General features: G+C 40.4%; 1 protein-coding gene across 1 annotated transcript in view; it reads right to left on the bottom strand.

The window, feature by feature from the left end:
- SLC1A3 (solute carrier family 1 member 3) overlaps window positions 1-16,026 on the bottom strand; it is a 75,041-nt gene that overhangs the window by 39,987 nt on the left and 19,028 nt on the right. Inside the window, exon 3 of the mRNA XM_067730528.1 lies at window positions 14,271-14,408. Coding sequence (XP_067586629.1) covers window positions 14,271-14,408 — 138 coding nt within the window. The remainder of the gene's footprint in view (window positions 1-14,270; window positions 14,409-16,026) is intronic.

Here is a 16,026-nt window from a genome sequence, read left to right as displayed (position 1 = left end):
CCTTTCCAAGCCTTTCTCCTGGTGAGGCTGCACTTTTTGAAAGTGGATTTTGACTGTACATGTGGGAAGTTGGGATCAGCAGCTCAGTGTCACAAGAAAGCCAAGGGGTTTTATCTACAAGAACACTGTGACTGTGAACAAAGCCCATCAAAGCCATAAATACCTTCCAAGGGCAACTGAAGGTTGTAAGAGCCAAACTCTCAAACTACTCAGAGGAGACAGCATGAAGTGTGGTACAGACTGCATTTGGAGGTTGTCCAAAGAGCTGATGAACTATGCGGGCAAAAAGCGTAGATTTAACTTAAGAACTGTGTTCCAACTTATATTAGTCATCAGTAAGAAAAGGTTTATGGACACAAATCTCAAATTTCCTTGAGAAGTTCCCAAGTTAAAATTTTGAAACCTAAGTTTGTTGCTCAGAGTGGCACAGTCCTGGCTGTAGATAAAATAATCGAACATACAAACCTTAAAAATTTCCTTTTGACGTTCAGACAGTGCAATCATTTTAAAAAAATTAATAATGGAAAGGTATTTGGCAGAATAAAATACAATTTCTTGCACACTTATGTGGTTGGTCCTCAAAAAAAAAAAAAAAAAAGGAAAAAAAATGTGCCAAATGGTAAGTTTAATGCTGATTACTGCTTTAATTAAAAGAAAATTCTAAGTGATCACATAGAAATGCAGAGAATGCTCACTACAAACTCACAGCACCCAGAGCCCATTTTAGCCTTCTCCACATAAGGGTTGGGATAAATTAAAAACAAGGCATAAAAAACCCATGAAGTTACTCTGATAAATTTCGATAAAAGAAACTGATCTCTTTTAAAGAATAATAATTGTTGTTGGGGCCCTTCCTGATGGCGCAGTGGTTGAGAGTCCACCTGCCGATGCAGGGGACATGGGTTCGTGCCCCGGTCCGGGAGGATCCCACATGCCGCGGAGTGGCTGGGCCCGTGAGCCATGGCCGCTGAGCCTACGCGTCTGGAGCCTGTGCTCCGCAATGGGAGAGGCCACAACAGTGAGAGGCCTGCGTAACCCAAAAAAAAAAAAAGAATAATAATTGTTGGAATGGCTACCTTGTCTCAAAAAATGATTTCAGTTGTAAAAATAAAATAAAATAGATGATCAGAGTCTGGATATTTAAGGAAACAGCCTTGCAGTCAGAATTTCACCAAAATCTGACTTTTTCTAGTGTTGACAAAAATCTCTTTCCATGAAAGAATCACGGATTCTGTCTTAATTTTTATATGTACTCTTTGGTGTAAGTAAATCAATGAGTAGATTGGCAGGAATGTGTCAAGTAAAATTAATTAAATTTCCTTAATACATCTGCTCTCTCTCTCTCTTTCTCTTTCTCTTCTCTGAGCAAAGTTTGGAATCATTTTGAACGCCAAAGGAAATACTCTACTTAATGAAAGATATATTTGAATTTGAGTGTATCTTGATTGAATGTCAAAAATGAACACTTATTTGGAAGGATGAGTATGCTTTGCTCCAGAGAAATTCATGGCAGCTAATTTTGCCTTTTGTATATTGAAAATAATTAAATTATTTCATTCAAGTCCTTGTAATAAGTTGCATTATGAGCGGCACGTGGCTGAGTATGGAAATTTGTTAACAGTGAGTGTTAGTTGAGTACCACAGGACTCATAAAGTATTTTAAGCGGAAAATGGTCAAATTAGATTCTTACTTGAAACTACAAACGAAGAACTACGTATTTCCAATAGGGTAATTAATGAAAACCTAAAACTTAGTTATGCAGAATCATGCAACTTTCTCTGCACCACCTGTGTGTATGAGGTGAGCAGAGTCTAATTCCATTGCAACTCTCACAAATATGTATTTTATAATGCTATGGTGTCATGTGGAACCTATGTTTTATTAGAATAGATGCGTTTTGGCCATGGATTTCAACAAGAAACATCCCAAGGGACCAATTCTACCTCTGACCCTTACATCCCAATACTGTAGCACAATAAACACGGGTGGATGTAATGTACTTTTAATTCCTGCCCACGCCTCTGCTTCCCTCATATAGCACTATTTGTACTCCACGGAGGCAGGAACTTTTGTACTTGCAAAGCTTCAAGAAATCTTTTTTTTTTTTTTTTCAAAAATACCCCTTTGAGCGTTATTTGGGAGGACTCTTGAAATACTGAAATAGAAAGTTTTCCAAGACTTAGGAACCACTTAGAATTTTCTCCTTTAAGAGACCACAAATATGAGACCACAAATTGTTTTCCTACTAATATCCAAATCCCATTTCCCAGCCGGGAGGTTAAATTGTCATTGTCAACGTGTACACACAGTTGCACAGCACCGTGCCAATGTGGCGCCTTTGGGGGAGCTTGGCTGCAAAGCTTAATCAGAACGGAGACACGCTGTCTGCCTTCATGCAGCTTGCACTTGGAGAGGACACTGGCCCAGAGCCACTGACAGCAGATCACAGGGCTGGAGGATAAAGCCGACCCACATACCACTGTGGTTTGTCCAACGATGGAGGGGGCAGACATGACTGAACAATGTCTAATATTTAGACTTACAAAAAGCTTGGGATATTTTGTTTATTTTTTGAGGGTTTTAAGCTCATGCCCCTTGTGTGGATTTCAACACAGAAAGGATAATCTGAAACAGCAGCATAAACAGAGGAAACCAACTGTCAGTGAAAAAAAGCCAGCCCTTGTTATCAAGGATAGTGCTTGTAATACTCTATCAGTGTTCTTTAAAATTCCAGACTTCCCTTGGTCCGACCAATAATCCATCCTGTCTCTGGCAGCAGCACCAATGCTGCCCTCCGTGACGTCAACTTCAAAAGACCCACCCACCTTTAGTTTTCCCTTAGCGATATAGCTTGGTTTCTTTAAAGAGTGGTCAGTGGCTTACATTTTGCTTACACCAAAGGGTCTTTGGGATTTTCTTTAATAAACACAAATGAATGATTTATAATTAGCCTGTACATTACTTATACATTTGTAAGAGGATCTCACCATCAATGCAAGAGGTTGCTTGGGCTATAGTCCTCTTCAGGCACACAAATGAGCAATAATCAGTACCACCATAAACTAACTCACCAAGCGGAGGTACAACTCACAGCTGGCAATTCAGGAAATGGGATGGGAGCTGAATGAAACAACCCCCAAATTACTGAGAATGGTCAGTTGGCAAGCTTCGCTTTGGCTTACTGATGGTCAAAAGGCAGTAGAAGCCATTCTACAAAGACACAGTCCAAGATTTGGATTGGAGGTCTTACGAGTGCTTTAAAAAGTGGAGGGTCCTAAAAGAATGGGACTTCAGGGGCTCTTCTGGAATTACCCAAGTGCAGACACCTAAGGAAGTAAACCCTTTCCTTCTGAGTTGAAAATAACTGACCTGGAATTATAGCTCATAATGCAGAGAATTATAATGAATGTATAATTCAGTAGTATTATAAAAGATCTGAACAGAACTTTCAGCAACGGGGGACATTCTGTAAATTAAGATGTACCAGGCCACTGAGGTAGCTCATAAAGGCCACTTCATACCGGTGAGATTTGTACCAGCACTCCAGTCTTAGCACCCACATTCCTGGGAGGAAACTCGAGTATGTAATCCAGAGGTCCTCTTGCTTCTGTCTGTTTCTTCCCACACCCCTACCCTGAGCCCCAACTACCTCTTCAGGGAAACCACAGGGGCCTCTGAGGAATGTCTCGATTTGGAGAGATTATCTGATTACTGCCCTCAAGACTTAACATTCTGGATACCTCAAGCATCTATACTATACATTTCCAAAAGTGAATTCCCGGCACAGGGAGAAAGCTCTCTGATTTAAGCAGTGTATGATGTCCTTTGAAAGCTATGTGTAAAAACTCTAGCTGTGGTAGGTTAGATTAATAAGCAAACAAGCATTTAGAATGCCCCTTTCAAAAGAACTGACATTAAAATATTACATCTACCTTATATTTGAAAATGTCTAATTGTGTTAAAGGTCATATAACATAAAATTTACCAACTTAACCATTTTTAAAGGTACAGTTCAGTGGTGTTAAGTATATTCACATTGTTGTGTCACCTGTCTTATTTTTTTAATTAAGCTGATTTTTATTCACTATAGCTAAAGAAAGTAACACATTATATTCTAACATAACAAAAAGTTATAATTGATGAATCTACATACATTTCAAAGGATTTCAACAATTATTTTAGTATAACCAAAGATGTAACATTTGAATTTTATCTTTTTTGAGACATGAAATGCACAGTTATAATACCCAGACTACATATCTTATGACTTCGAAAATTTTAGCTAAAACATACATCTTTTACAGGGAAATGCAAAGAAAAAAAAAAAAGACATGATAAGTGTTGGCGAGAACGTGGAAAAATTAGAACCCTTTTATGCTGCCGGTGGGGATGTAAATTACAATTACAAGTGCAATTACAAAACAGTCTAGCAGTTCTTCAAAAGGTTAAGCAGAGTTACCGTATGACCCAGAAATTCCACTCCAAGGTATATACCCAAGAGAAAGGAAAACATAGGCCAATGAAAGTCCACAGCAGCATTATTCATAAGAGTGCCCTGCCTGCAATGTAAAAAATCCCCCAAGTCCACCAACAGATGAATGGATAAATAAAATAGGGGATGGCCAAACAATGAAATATTATTCGGCCATAAAAGAGAATGAAATAGTAACACGTGCCACAACAGGGATGAACCTTGAAAACATGAACCTTGAAAGAGACCGGTAACAAAGGACCGTGTATTGTATGATTCCATTTATATGAAGTGTCCAGGATAGACAGATCTATAAAGAAATGAAGAAGACTGATGTTTGCCTAGGGTTAGAGGAATGGGGTAATTTGAGGGTGATGGCTAGGAAGTGTGGGGTTTTGGGGGGGTTAGTAATAATGTTCTAAAATGTATTGTGATGACAGATGCACAACTCCGTGAATACACTAAAAGCCATTGAATTATACACTTAATATGGGTAAACTGTATGCACGTGAATTATATTTCAAAAAAACTGTTAAAAAAATAAAAACCATCTTGAAAATAAGATAAATCTAAGTCTACCAATACCAAGAAATAATTTTAGGGACTCCATATAAATAAAAGCCCCTCTCTTTCTATTGTAAAATAGATTTCTATCATTCCAAGGAACAAGGAACAAGGGGAAGTTAGTGGTAGAGGGCAAAGTCTGACAACAAGGATGTCTCTAGCAGTTGAAAGTCTGATACACACTGCTATATATCCAAATATGCTTATGTGCTTTATACAGCACTTTTCAGGCCCTTGACCTTACTTGGTAGGTGTTAAGTTAGTGTTCAGGTATTTATTTAATGGGAAATTATATACTGACATTAGCCATCTTTCCATAGAATATCTGTTTTCTGCTAAAATCAAATAATGATGCCACGTGTCCAGTTCAGAGGGAAAAAAAATGAATAAAGTCAATAGATTGAATTCTTTCAATTCTAAGATTTTTCCCTATAAATTTTTCATAAGTGTTTCTTGCCTCTACTCATGTGAATACTGGCAAAAAAGGGGCTAAGAATTATGAAATATAATGCCTAAGTGATATTAGAAATTTTGAAATTGTCAATCATGCTTAGATTTAATAGCTTCTACTATTCATGGAAATATGCTTATAGTTTTGTTCTCATACTGATTAAGAGTCATATTCTCTCACAGTAAATGTGTTCCTACATCATTTAATATGTAAACGTTTTGAATGTACCCATGAGTGTTATTGTTATGAATTTCCAGTTTATTATTCTTAAATATGTTTAAGAACTACTACATTAATGTCTGGCTCTAAGCCTAAGCATGCCAAAGGAATGCTTTCAGATATGTCATTAAGCACAGGTCCCAAGGTAAGACTGCCAAATTATATTCTAAAATTTAAAACTACAGCAAGATTCCAGTATAGAAGCTACTAATGTTTCCATCTTTTTTAAAAAAATAAATACTTACTGTGTAGGTAGGGTATGCTGATATTAAGGATTTTATGGTATGTATCAATTTAGGAAAATTTTGCAATATTCTTTAGGAAAGTTCGTTTTAAAATAATGAAACTTCAACTCTTAGCACAAACTCCTTTGAGAACAGTGCATTCAAATTACAGGTTAAGGAGACATGATGTAGTTGAGAAACCTTAAAGTACAGAAAGAAATTCTGGAAAAGTTCCAAATTAAAAAGAGTAGAGGCAACAGTCAGACTGTAGTACTTTTCAGAGTCAGAAGAACTTTGGAAAAAACAAACATACAATGTTATGTGTGCACAGACCCATATTCATATTGTGCTATAATGAAAAACTGTGTTCCCAGATTTCATAGCATCAACATTTTATTGCATTATCTCCTACTAGATAGAGACGCATCGTGCTCTCTGGAAGCATTGGTAATTAATGTAAAGCACTGGTAGAGAAGTTTATACCACAAACGGAAAGAAAGTAAAGAGCTTGGTTGGCAACACTTTCTTTAAGTGACTGACAACTCTTGGTGTGTGTGGGGGTGTGTGTGTGTGTAGAACATTAAAGAAACATGAAACAAGTTAAAATCGTCTTAAAATATTATTCCTGTCTTATGTGTTCTTTGCTTTTAGAAACATAATGAAGTATCTCATATTTGCTTCAAAATAATCCAGTGGTGGGAAGGAGTATAGGTGGGGGAGAGGGTCCGGGGGTATTATAGATGACACAAGATTGTGTGTGTGTGTGTGTGTTTATTCCCCGCCCCCCCCCACCCAACAGCACTGACAGGTCCTGGTAATATAAATATCATCTCAACAGGTTGGATCTAGGAGGCCTACAATCATCTTGCCATCATGCTCTTACAGAATTCTTTCTAAATGATTAGCCAGGAGCTTCTTCTGACTTGTTTACTTGTCCCCAGCACCACAGAGCTCAGACACTGGCCTCCCTTCATCCAGTGCCCTGTGAGAGGAAACCCCCTTGGTAATTTAGGGGAAGTTTCTTCCCTCTGAGGAAAACTCAGATGGAAACTCAAGTAATTGTTTAAAAAATTAAATAGAAAGACAGCAAAACCTATTTCCCCATACGAGGGAGTGCAGGAAATGGACATTTGAAAGCAGTACTAACTGATAATGTAGATGTTGCTGGGTTAGCAAAACAAGTGCAATTACGGGTAGTGCGCTGGCCTCCAGCCTGGGGATCTGGGGTTATTACAAAGATCTCCATGAAGAAGCTAAAAAGAAGATTATCTTGCCTAGAGAAATAAATCTGCACAAACATAAGGCTTGAGAACCTAGATTCTACCCAGACTCAGAATCGGCTGGATCATTCCAGCAGATCAATCCTTCAGCAGAGAATACCGTCACCCCAAAGCCTTCTTTCTGCTTATCATGAAATACTCACTAAACACGGAACAGAGGGAAGATGGCGTACTGTCCCCTGCAGACATACAACCCATGGCGTTGCCACAGAAAGCCTTGTCTGGCTACAGAACCTTCTCTCTCTCTATCTCTATGTCTGTCTCTTTCTGCTGGTAGAAACTCCAGCATCTTTTTACTTGGCTTTATGGGACACACAGAAGTCTTTTGTAATGGAATGCAGGTTCCTAGTCATTCCCAAGGTGAGCAGTTCTCCTAGCAGAAGTCCATTCAAATCAAAGTCCATAGACTGGGTGTCTGTGTGGGTCCTTAAGCACAAATCTCCAGTCAGAATTCATCAGGATCCATCATTGCTCTACTGAAAACCATTATCACATCAGCAGAAGAAAAGCATCTCTTTCCAACACGGCCCACAGACCTGTAGTTCCACAGTAGTTTGAAAGAAATCACCAAATTGGTAACATAGGGGAAAAAAATCTTATTTTTCTTAGAGAATAATTTAATTTTAAAAGAAGTTTTAACTTTTTCTTTCTTGTTAATTTTATTAAAGAAACTTTCAAAAATGTCTTACAAACCAGAACCGATCAAAACCACAGGCTACATTGAAGCTGCTGAAATTCACAGATAAAAATTCCCAGGAATTCCCTGGCAGTCCAGTGGTTAAGACTCCGTGCTTTCACTGCTGAGGGCCTGGGTTCAATCCCTGATTGGGTAACTAAGATCCCACAAGCCGTGTGGCCAAAAAAAAAAAAAAAAAAATCCCAGCTCATAGAACCCCAAGCCTTCTGGAAAGTCAAATCTCACACAAAGCCTTGAGCCTGGGGCTTCTGATCTTTCAATTCAAGAACTGTTCCATTTTTACCACAAAAGTTTTTCCATACACGTTCAATTCTGAGGGGTTAGGTTAGCACAGGCTGAACCCCTCTGAGCCAGTGGTTTGTTGCAGCTGACCCAACCCCAGCTGGTATTAGCAGAGGATTGGTTCCTGGTGACTCTCCCTACCCAGTCACGTGACACCTGGAGCTCTGGGTTCAATTCTGAGGAAACAATGGGATTCAGGAGAGGGCCACCCAGTTGGTAAGGGGCCTAGAAGGACTGGGCACATGAGAAGAACTGGGAGAGAAATTCTAGGCTGTGCTCAGATGCCCTCTTGAAACTGGCTGAAGAACTGTGCTCCGTGGGGCACAATTAGCACCACTAGGTGGACCTCGCAGGAGACAAGTGCAACTCAAGTTCGGACCACCTAAGCATGAAACTTTCAGGAGGCAGCTGATGGCCACCTTCCGGGGTGCTGGAGAGGGGGCTCCTGTCCTGGGCGTCGGGATGCATAGCGTCACCTCTCTCTGCCTTCCAGTTTGGACAGCCTCAGTCTCCTGCCTCTCCTCCTGAAAGCTGAGTGGCTCTGCTCTGAAACGGAAAGTTTCTGTGACTGAAACCCTGTTAGGTGCCTCTTCCCTCTGACTTCCCATCTGTGAGGCTATGTTCCCCGGGGTTACTTTTGCTGGGAACGTCACGGGGCACCCCCCTCTGGCTCTTACCGTGTTTAACGGTGAGCCAGGTGTGAGGAAAGCAACAACAAGCTGCTGACTGGGGAGCCTGAAAACTGGAGACTCAGGAAGAGGAATGGCCTGATACTCAGTCCCTACTTTGTCCTCCACTGGGCTCTTCTTCCCTGGGTCACTGTTCCCGTGACGCTGCAATCATGAGTCTATCTCCCAACCAGACTCTGAACTCCTTGAGGTCAGGGGTCTTGTCTTCCTCATTTGGGACCCTCAGGTCCTAGAAAAGTGGCTGGTACGTAAAAAAGCTCAACAAGTGCTTAGTGAATGAGATTGTCTGCGACAGAATGGTAGACATTTTCTGGGACAGCTAGACTTAAATAAATTTGTCTATGCTTTACCAAAACCCAAATCCACTAAAAATAAATAAAAAGCATTTAATTTCCCAGATTTCCTTTCTATAGGATGCAAAAAAGCCGGGTGATCTCTTTAGCCCTCAGATGGGTCTTCCCATTAGATCTTACAACCTCTCCCTCTAGAGGGATGTTATTTAGCCTCCCTTCCCACGTTTGTAAACAGATGGAGATAGAAAATAAAGCGGGGCCAATGGTTGGCTTCAAATGAGCTGGGCTGAAGCTGCTTTCTCGGTACCTTGTTTCCAGGCTGCCATGAAGTGTGTTCGAGGGTTGAGACAGACTCAGTTTGTCAACGTTTTGATTAGCCGGGAAGGCTCCGCTTTCGGTATGTAAGCAGCACGTGGAATTTGCTGCCCTGTGGATTCCAGGGTGCCACACACTGGGGCTAAGTTTCTCAGGAAAGACCGGGCAGTTGTATAACCAATGATAATATTTAGAATTATGCAGCTGTGATAAGGTCATCCCATCCCTCACTGCAGGGCAAAAACCAATCCCTTCCAGTAGAGAGGAAGGAATTTTCCCGTGCTGTTACTCCATTACCCATGGTTTCTTTAATTTACCTTTAATAGGAAACTGATAGCTGTAAGGATCACAGACATACGAGACGTGAGGAATCTGGAGGCTTAGTTACATGCCCCTGAACTGAAGCTCTCTTCTTCTTCTAGAATTTTCACTTATACAACGTGGACCAGGACAGCTCTCACTGCTGCTACTCTGACTGCCAATAACTACCATTAATTGAGCACATACTGTGTGCCAGGCATAACTCCTCAGAACAACAGACCCACGACATAGGTACCATTAACACCTTCGTTTTACAGAGAATGAAAAGGAGGCCCAAAGAAACTCCTCCCTACCCGAGATGGATATTTTTTTTCCCTCCTTCAATGAAATGTATGTGTGGGGGAAGAAAGGAAAGAAATCTACAGTCCCTTTTCTTGTACATAGATCCTGGGCTATTTCACAAAGGCCTCAGCTATATCCCTGAGTCATGACAATGAATAGTTCAAAATATTAAATTTTTCTTGTGTGATTTTGGCTTTCATTTTTGCAAGGCCTTCGCAAACCTTTCACATGTCCAAATACTAAGAATTGCCTAGCTCATTTTTTGCCCTCTTGTGTTAAAGGAAATGACAAAATTTTAGATTATTTTTATTGTAACTGTCATTTCTCTGACACTAAGGGCCATACTTTGAGGTACGCCATTTATTGTCTGTACTTTTATCTTCTCAGGTAAGAGAGCCTTTTGCTGAGTGTAGCTTGTTGGCTTCAACTACAGTTAAGTCCCACATTCCATTGAGTTCATTGGTCTATAGATTTGGAAGATGTTTGTCCAAAGGGATGCATCCCCCTTCCAGAAAACTGGAGACACGGAAGATTCCTTTCGAGGTAAGTGATTGAGAAGGAAGGCACACTTAGAATGAGAAAAGAAGAAAGCACTAGTTTTCTGAAAAAATTCCAAAGTAAGGAGGAGGTGATGGTTACGTCTACACAGAGCAACCTGAAATGGAGTTTACTTATTATCTAGTGAATTTCATCAGGGTTAAGTCAGCCCAGCCAACTCATAATTCTGGCATGAAATATCTAGTCTGGCTGCTTATCTTGACCAAATCAATAGAAATTGGTGCCAATCCCCTATTTTATTGTGCGGTATGTTGGCATACAAGTATTCTTCTTGTTCAAAAAAATAGGTACTTGAGTGCAAATCTAGCCATTAGGCTTTCTCCAGCTTCTCTCTGGCAGCTTCTGGAATGCTAATACACACCAAGGATGTTTGGAAGGATTGAAAATTTCAAACTCAGAAAAAGGAGAACATGGCTTACAGGGGGTCTAGTGCCACAATTCACCAACAGGGATGTTCCAACTATGAAAACGTAACTTCAATGTCTCAGAGTTTAAATGTGATTAAATGTACAGAACCTTCTAAAACAAAATGCCAAATGGAAATAACGCAATAAGGGTTTCATGCATTTCAGCTTCTGTCTGCACAGACCCTGGGACTTTTGAACTTAAGAGTGCTGAGTTCTCGTGTTCCTGTCGGGCGCAGAAAAGGCCAACGTGGCTAGGACACAACGTGGTAATACCCAGAAGGTGGAGGAGAAGTTTTCCAACAGTTATTTGTTTAGTAGACAATAAATGTGGTGTTCAGTAGCTGATTCCATGTTGAGTTAAGCTTCGATATGGAACTGCCAACAGTGGAATGAGGCAACATATGAAACCCAGAGATATAGCCTGATGGGAGCACAAATCTATCAGTGCATTTCTTATAATTAATAGCACTGACGCTGAAACCTGAGTTCCAATATTGGTAGCCCAAGGGATGGACTGAGCCTGCAGATGTTAATCATGTCAATGTTTGAAAATCTAGGTTCTTATCAATTTTTGGATTTCTGGATTCTTTTGAAAAATTGGAAGATCTGGCCCTTGCTGACACATGGCAACAATTGGCTGGAGCTGATAGTTTTCAGGCCACAATCTTGCCTCCCTTTGTCTACGCTATTCTGCAGCGGGTCACTTTCCATTTATCATCACACTCATCTCTGTTACCTCTCCTGTCAAAGAGAAATATTTCTCTGTATCCATGACTCTATTAAGTAGGAAAACAAAAAGTGGCCTGAAAGGGCAGCTTCATGTATATACGTCGCCCGCTTGGCCACTGGAGGCATCTGAGTTTGCTTTTCCATTCTAAAATAGTGGACCCTGACTTTGTTGTCTCCCAGCACATTCTCCAATAATGCTTCCCAACACACACATGGATCCCCTGGGGTGTGTGTACTTTGCAAAAGTCCCCCCCCCCTCCTCATTCACACCGAGTCACACCCTGCTTTGGTTTAGAATCCCTGTACTTAAAACCATGAAAGAAATTCTTATGGAATCTATCACTCATTCCAGTTGATCATGAATATCTAAATTACCATGTAGCTTGGAAATTATTCCTTTGAGACCAACACCTTAAAAAGATCTTGGGCAAGCTAAATTAAGCCGCTTCTCTTAACAGTCCTGGAAAAGAGCTGACACTCTTTTAATGGTCCCTAGTGGCAGCATTCCCAACTTGCAATTAGGTTACATTTTAAAAGTTCATTTTATACTGGTTGTTTGCAGCTTATAATTCCTTTCTCTTTAACACCAATATTATAAATGTTGATAATTTCTCCAAGGTTTACGCACAATTTCTTTTTAACCATGCAGAGGAATTGCATCATAGTGGGTTATCTTTTTTCCCAGAAAAATTACTCAACGAAAGCTCTTATTGCTTCAACAAAGTTGATGTATTAAGTATTAGAAAATACCAGGAAATTCCACTTCAAATAACTGTTAACTCGGATTGCTACTAAAGGGAGCTAATATTTCCTCTAGTTGTACCAAACGAGGGCTTTCCTCTTACAAAACCCACTGTAGCACAGTGGGACTTTTAGCACAATTGCCAGAAAGCAGAAACCTCTAAACACTGTTCTCACCCTTGAAGAGACAGTATAAAGGAACCCAAAACCCCACAGTTTGCATCCAGAAAAACTGCAGGTACTCAATTCAGACTCCAGCCAGTAGGGATGGTGGGAAGGGACTCCCTGTACCATTAAACAAAATAGTGGATGTGAGTTCTGTCCTCTAAGTGCTTCTGCAAGAACTTGTTTCCCAGGAAAATGGCAGCACATAGATAATGAGGATGTGCCCTCACGTCAGCATGAATTTAGCTTCTCTGATAAGAATCGTGGCCGCTGTGATTACCTCTGGTCAGCAATGGGCCAGGCCAGTTTCAAAAACAAGTGCCCCAAATCATTCTGTCTACTTGATTGTTTTATGGGCACCTCATCCTCCAATGGAAGCTTTATGTACATGCAATCACTTGTTTGAAGACCTGAACAAGTAGAAGCCAGCAGAGATCTGCAAGGCGCTGAAAAAAAAACAAACTGACATAGTTTCTGTCCAAGTAATGGCCAGCCCTCCAAGGCATAGAGCAGTCAGAATCTTGCCCCAAGACTTTTGAGTTGTCCTATGTTGTTCTTATTACACAGAGATCTTGAAAGGCGATTATAAATATCCTTGAGAACTCCCTGGGCGGGGGGAGAGATGCTCGGAGCCACAGAACGATCTGCCTAAGGGTCGGCAGTAAGCCAAAGACGGAAGAGAAAACAGGGCCAGTAATACCTGAGTTCTGGGTTTTAGCTACAAACTCAGAAACCATCCTGCTGGGGCAGTGTCTATGGACATTCCTTCTCCAAGTCAGAGATGTGCTGTGGGGAAAGAGAAGAGTTTTCTAAAACTTCTTGGTTCTGTTTGTATTCTCCAATCACAGGTACCAGTGACTCTTCAACCATTTCCCATGCAGGCGTAAATCGTTATTTCGCGTTCATAGAAAATAAGAATCCTATCCTGCAAAGCTTCCGTGCCTTGAAAATCCAAGTGTCAACTGACAAAATATCTGGATGGGGAAAATCTCCCACCCCCTCCCCATTCTCCCACCAGCGTAAAAGGCAACGGGGGTGGGGGACAATGGAGAAGGGAACGAAATCATGCGGGTTCACCAGGAAAAGATACAGTGTTGGTGGCAGCAGAGTTGGTGAGTGTGTTGTGGGCATTACCTCTTGATGAGGCTTCCAAGAAGGCTCCCGCTCAAGTCGTGGTGGCTCTGAGAACAAGCATTCTTGCATCAATAGCTAATAGGCTGTCCAACCAGATGTTATCTGGGTGGGATAAGAGGGTGAGAAAACAGACCTGTTGTACGCTGTTGTCAACTACATCGCTGTGGGCAGAGAAGGCTGGTTGTGTAGTGTTTAGCAGTGCGCCTCTTTTGTAGTGAGGCAGACCAGATTACGTGGCGGTTCAAATCCGTTTCCTCTTGTGATTGGTAAAATACGAGAGTTATAATCATTCATGCATTACTAAAGCCTCCTTTCCATCATTTTGAAGGGACTTTTATTTTCTAGAACAGAGCATGCATCCAGCAGAAACCTAAAGCGTTTGTTTGTCTAAGCGATCTTTTGCAATAAGCACACATGAAAAAAACAGAACAAAACTGCATAGGGTACCTGTGACGAGACTGGAGATGATTAGTGGTAACACCAGCATCTGTAACATCCTCATCAGAAGTTCCCCGGGAAAGGAGAAGTATTTGACTTCCCGGTAGCTCATTTTGTATGGTCGGAGGGTAAATCCAAGGATTGTACCTGCAGGAGAAAAAACAAAAACAAAACAAAGAAGAAAAGTTGAGTCTTTTTCGAAACTGTAACAATCGTAGAAAAATAAGCAAGCATTTGGCCGACTATCACTCCTGTCTAAGGAGACTCGATTTATTTAAGCAGCAAATATTTGTGCCACTTTGGAGCAAGGGGTGTGCCTGTCTTTTCAATCATAGTCTGGAAGGGTCTGGCTGAATTCAGGGCTTCGAGTAGAACTTAGAGAAAAAATGTTCCTGGTCTTAGCAAATGAAAAATTTCTTTGTCTAACTTGCATGCAGGGGAACCAGTTTTGACATGGCCCAGGACACAGTCATAAAGGGGGCATATCTAGGAAACAAATCACGTATCCACACACAAGGCAATATAGGAAAAAAAAAAAAGGCTTATTATAATGAAGTTCTTTTGTAACAACAGATGTTAGAACGGCTGGCATAACCACTTATAAAGGGTAGTGTAATTTTATTTTTTACAATTAAAAAAAACCTCCTCTTGTTCACACTGTTAATCCATTTTCATCATCTCCCTGTCTACACACCACACCTTCTGTCTACATGGTCCCGATATTGCCTTGGCAACTATATTGTACAGACTTGCTAGTTGCTGGCAAAAGAAGACTACAAAATTAGCAGAGACTTTTTCCAAAAGTTTTCCCTGAAAACTTAGGGGATAATAAGGGAAAGAGAAAGCAATTTTCCCCTTAATTTGATTCTGCTCCTGGAACTTCAAAAAATATTTAAATGATTATAGGTAAATCAAATTATGCTTGGTACCTTTGGAAATGTTCAGAAATTAACAGATGTACTGAATAATTTACTCCTTCTCCCCTTTCCCTAATAAACTTTCTTTGCCCCCCCCCAAATTTTCTTATTCCATTATTGTAAATATTTTCAAAAATTTTACTAAACCATGTGAGTTATAGAGAAGTACTGAGTAGTCTAGAGGCTAGAGGTTGGGGGAGGAGAGAGAATACTGTGTAGACACAAGTTTTTCCAAAGGAAGCAAGCAGTCCTTTAAGGAAACTGAACCATCCTAACTTCTTATGAAATGAGACACAAAGTTCATTTCAATTGTTATTGCAACTCCAATTTCAATTCTTGGATTCCCGCAACATGAAGTATCCATTCTTTGATTACATACCGTGATATCCCAATTACGAGTTGAATCTACATGACTAGAAAATCCAGCTGACCCTGTTTTCAAGACCTTCAGAAAAATATTTATTGCTTTTTCCCAATGTAACAGTAATATATTCGGGAGAGAAAAGTTGATTTGGAAAATGTAGAAAAGAGGAAGCAAAAGCCTGCCTTTATTGGTTCTACCATTTAAATAGCAAATAGCTAATACTGACTGAGCTCTCTCTATCTGCCAGGCATTGTTGTTAGTGCTTTACCTCTATTAGTATCAATATATTTAATCCTCACAAAACTCCCAGGACATAGGTACTAATTTACCACCAATTTACTGATGGAGAAATCTAATAACAGTGAAATTAAAACATGCCCAATTTCAACAGCTCTTCCATATCAAAGTCAAATAGCCGTCCATTCAAGTGGCAGAGCTGGGATTGAAACCCAGGCAGTTTGGACCCAGATCTCACATTCTTGAC

The sequence above is a fragment of the Pseudorca crassidens genome, chromosome 3 (assembly GCF_039906515.1).
Source record: "Pseudorca crassidens isolate mPseCra1 chromosome 3, mPseCra1.hap1, whole genome shotgun sequence".
Lineage (NCBI taxonomy): Eukaryota > Metazoa > Chordata > Mammalia > Artiodactyla > Delphinidae > Pseudorca > Pseudorca crassidens.
This window is presented reverse-complemented; position numbering and strand designations above follow the sequence as displayed.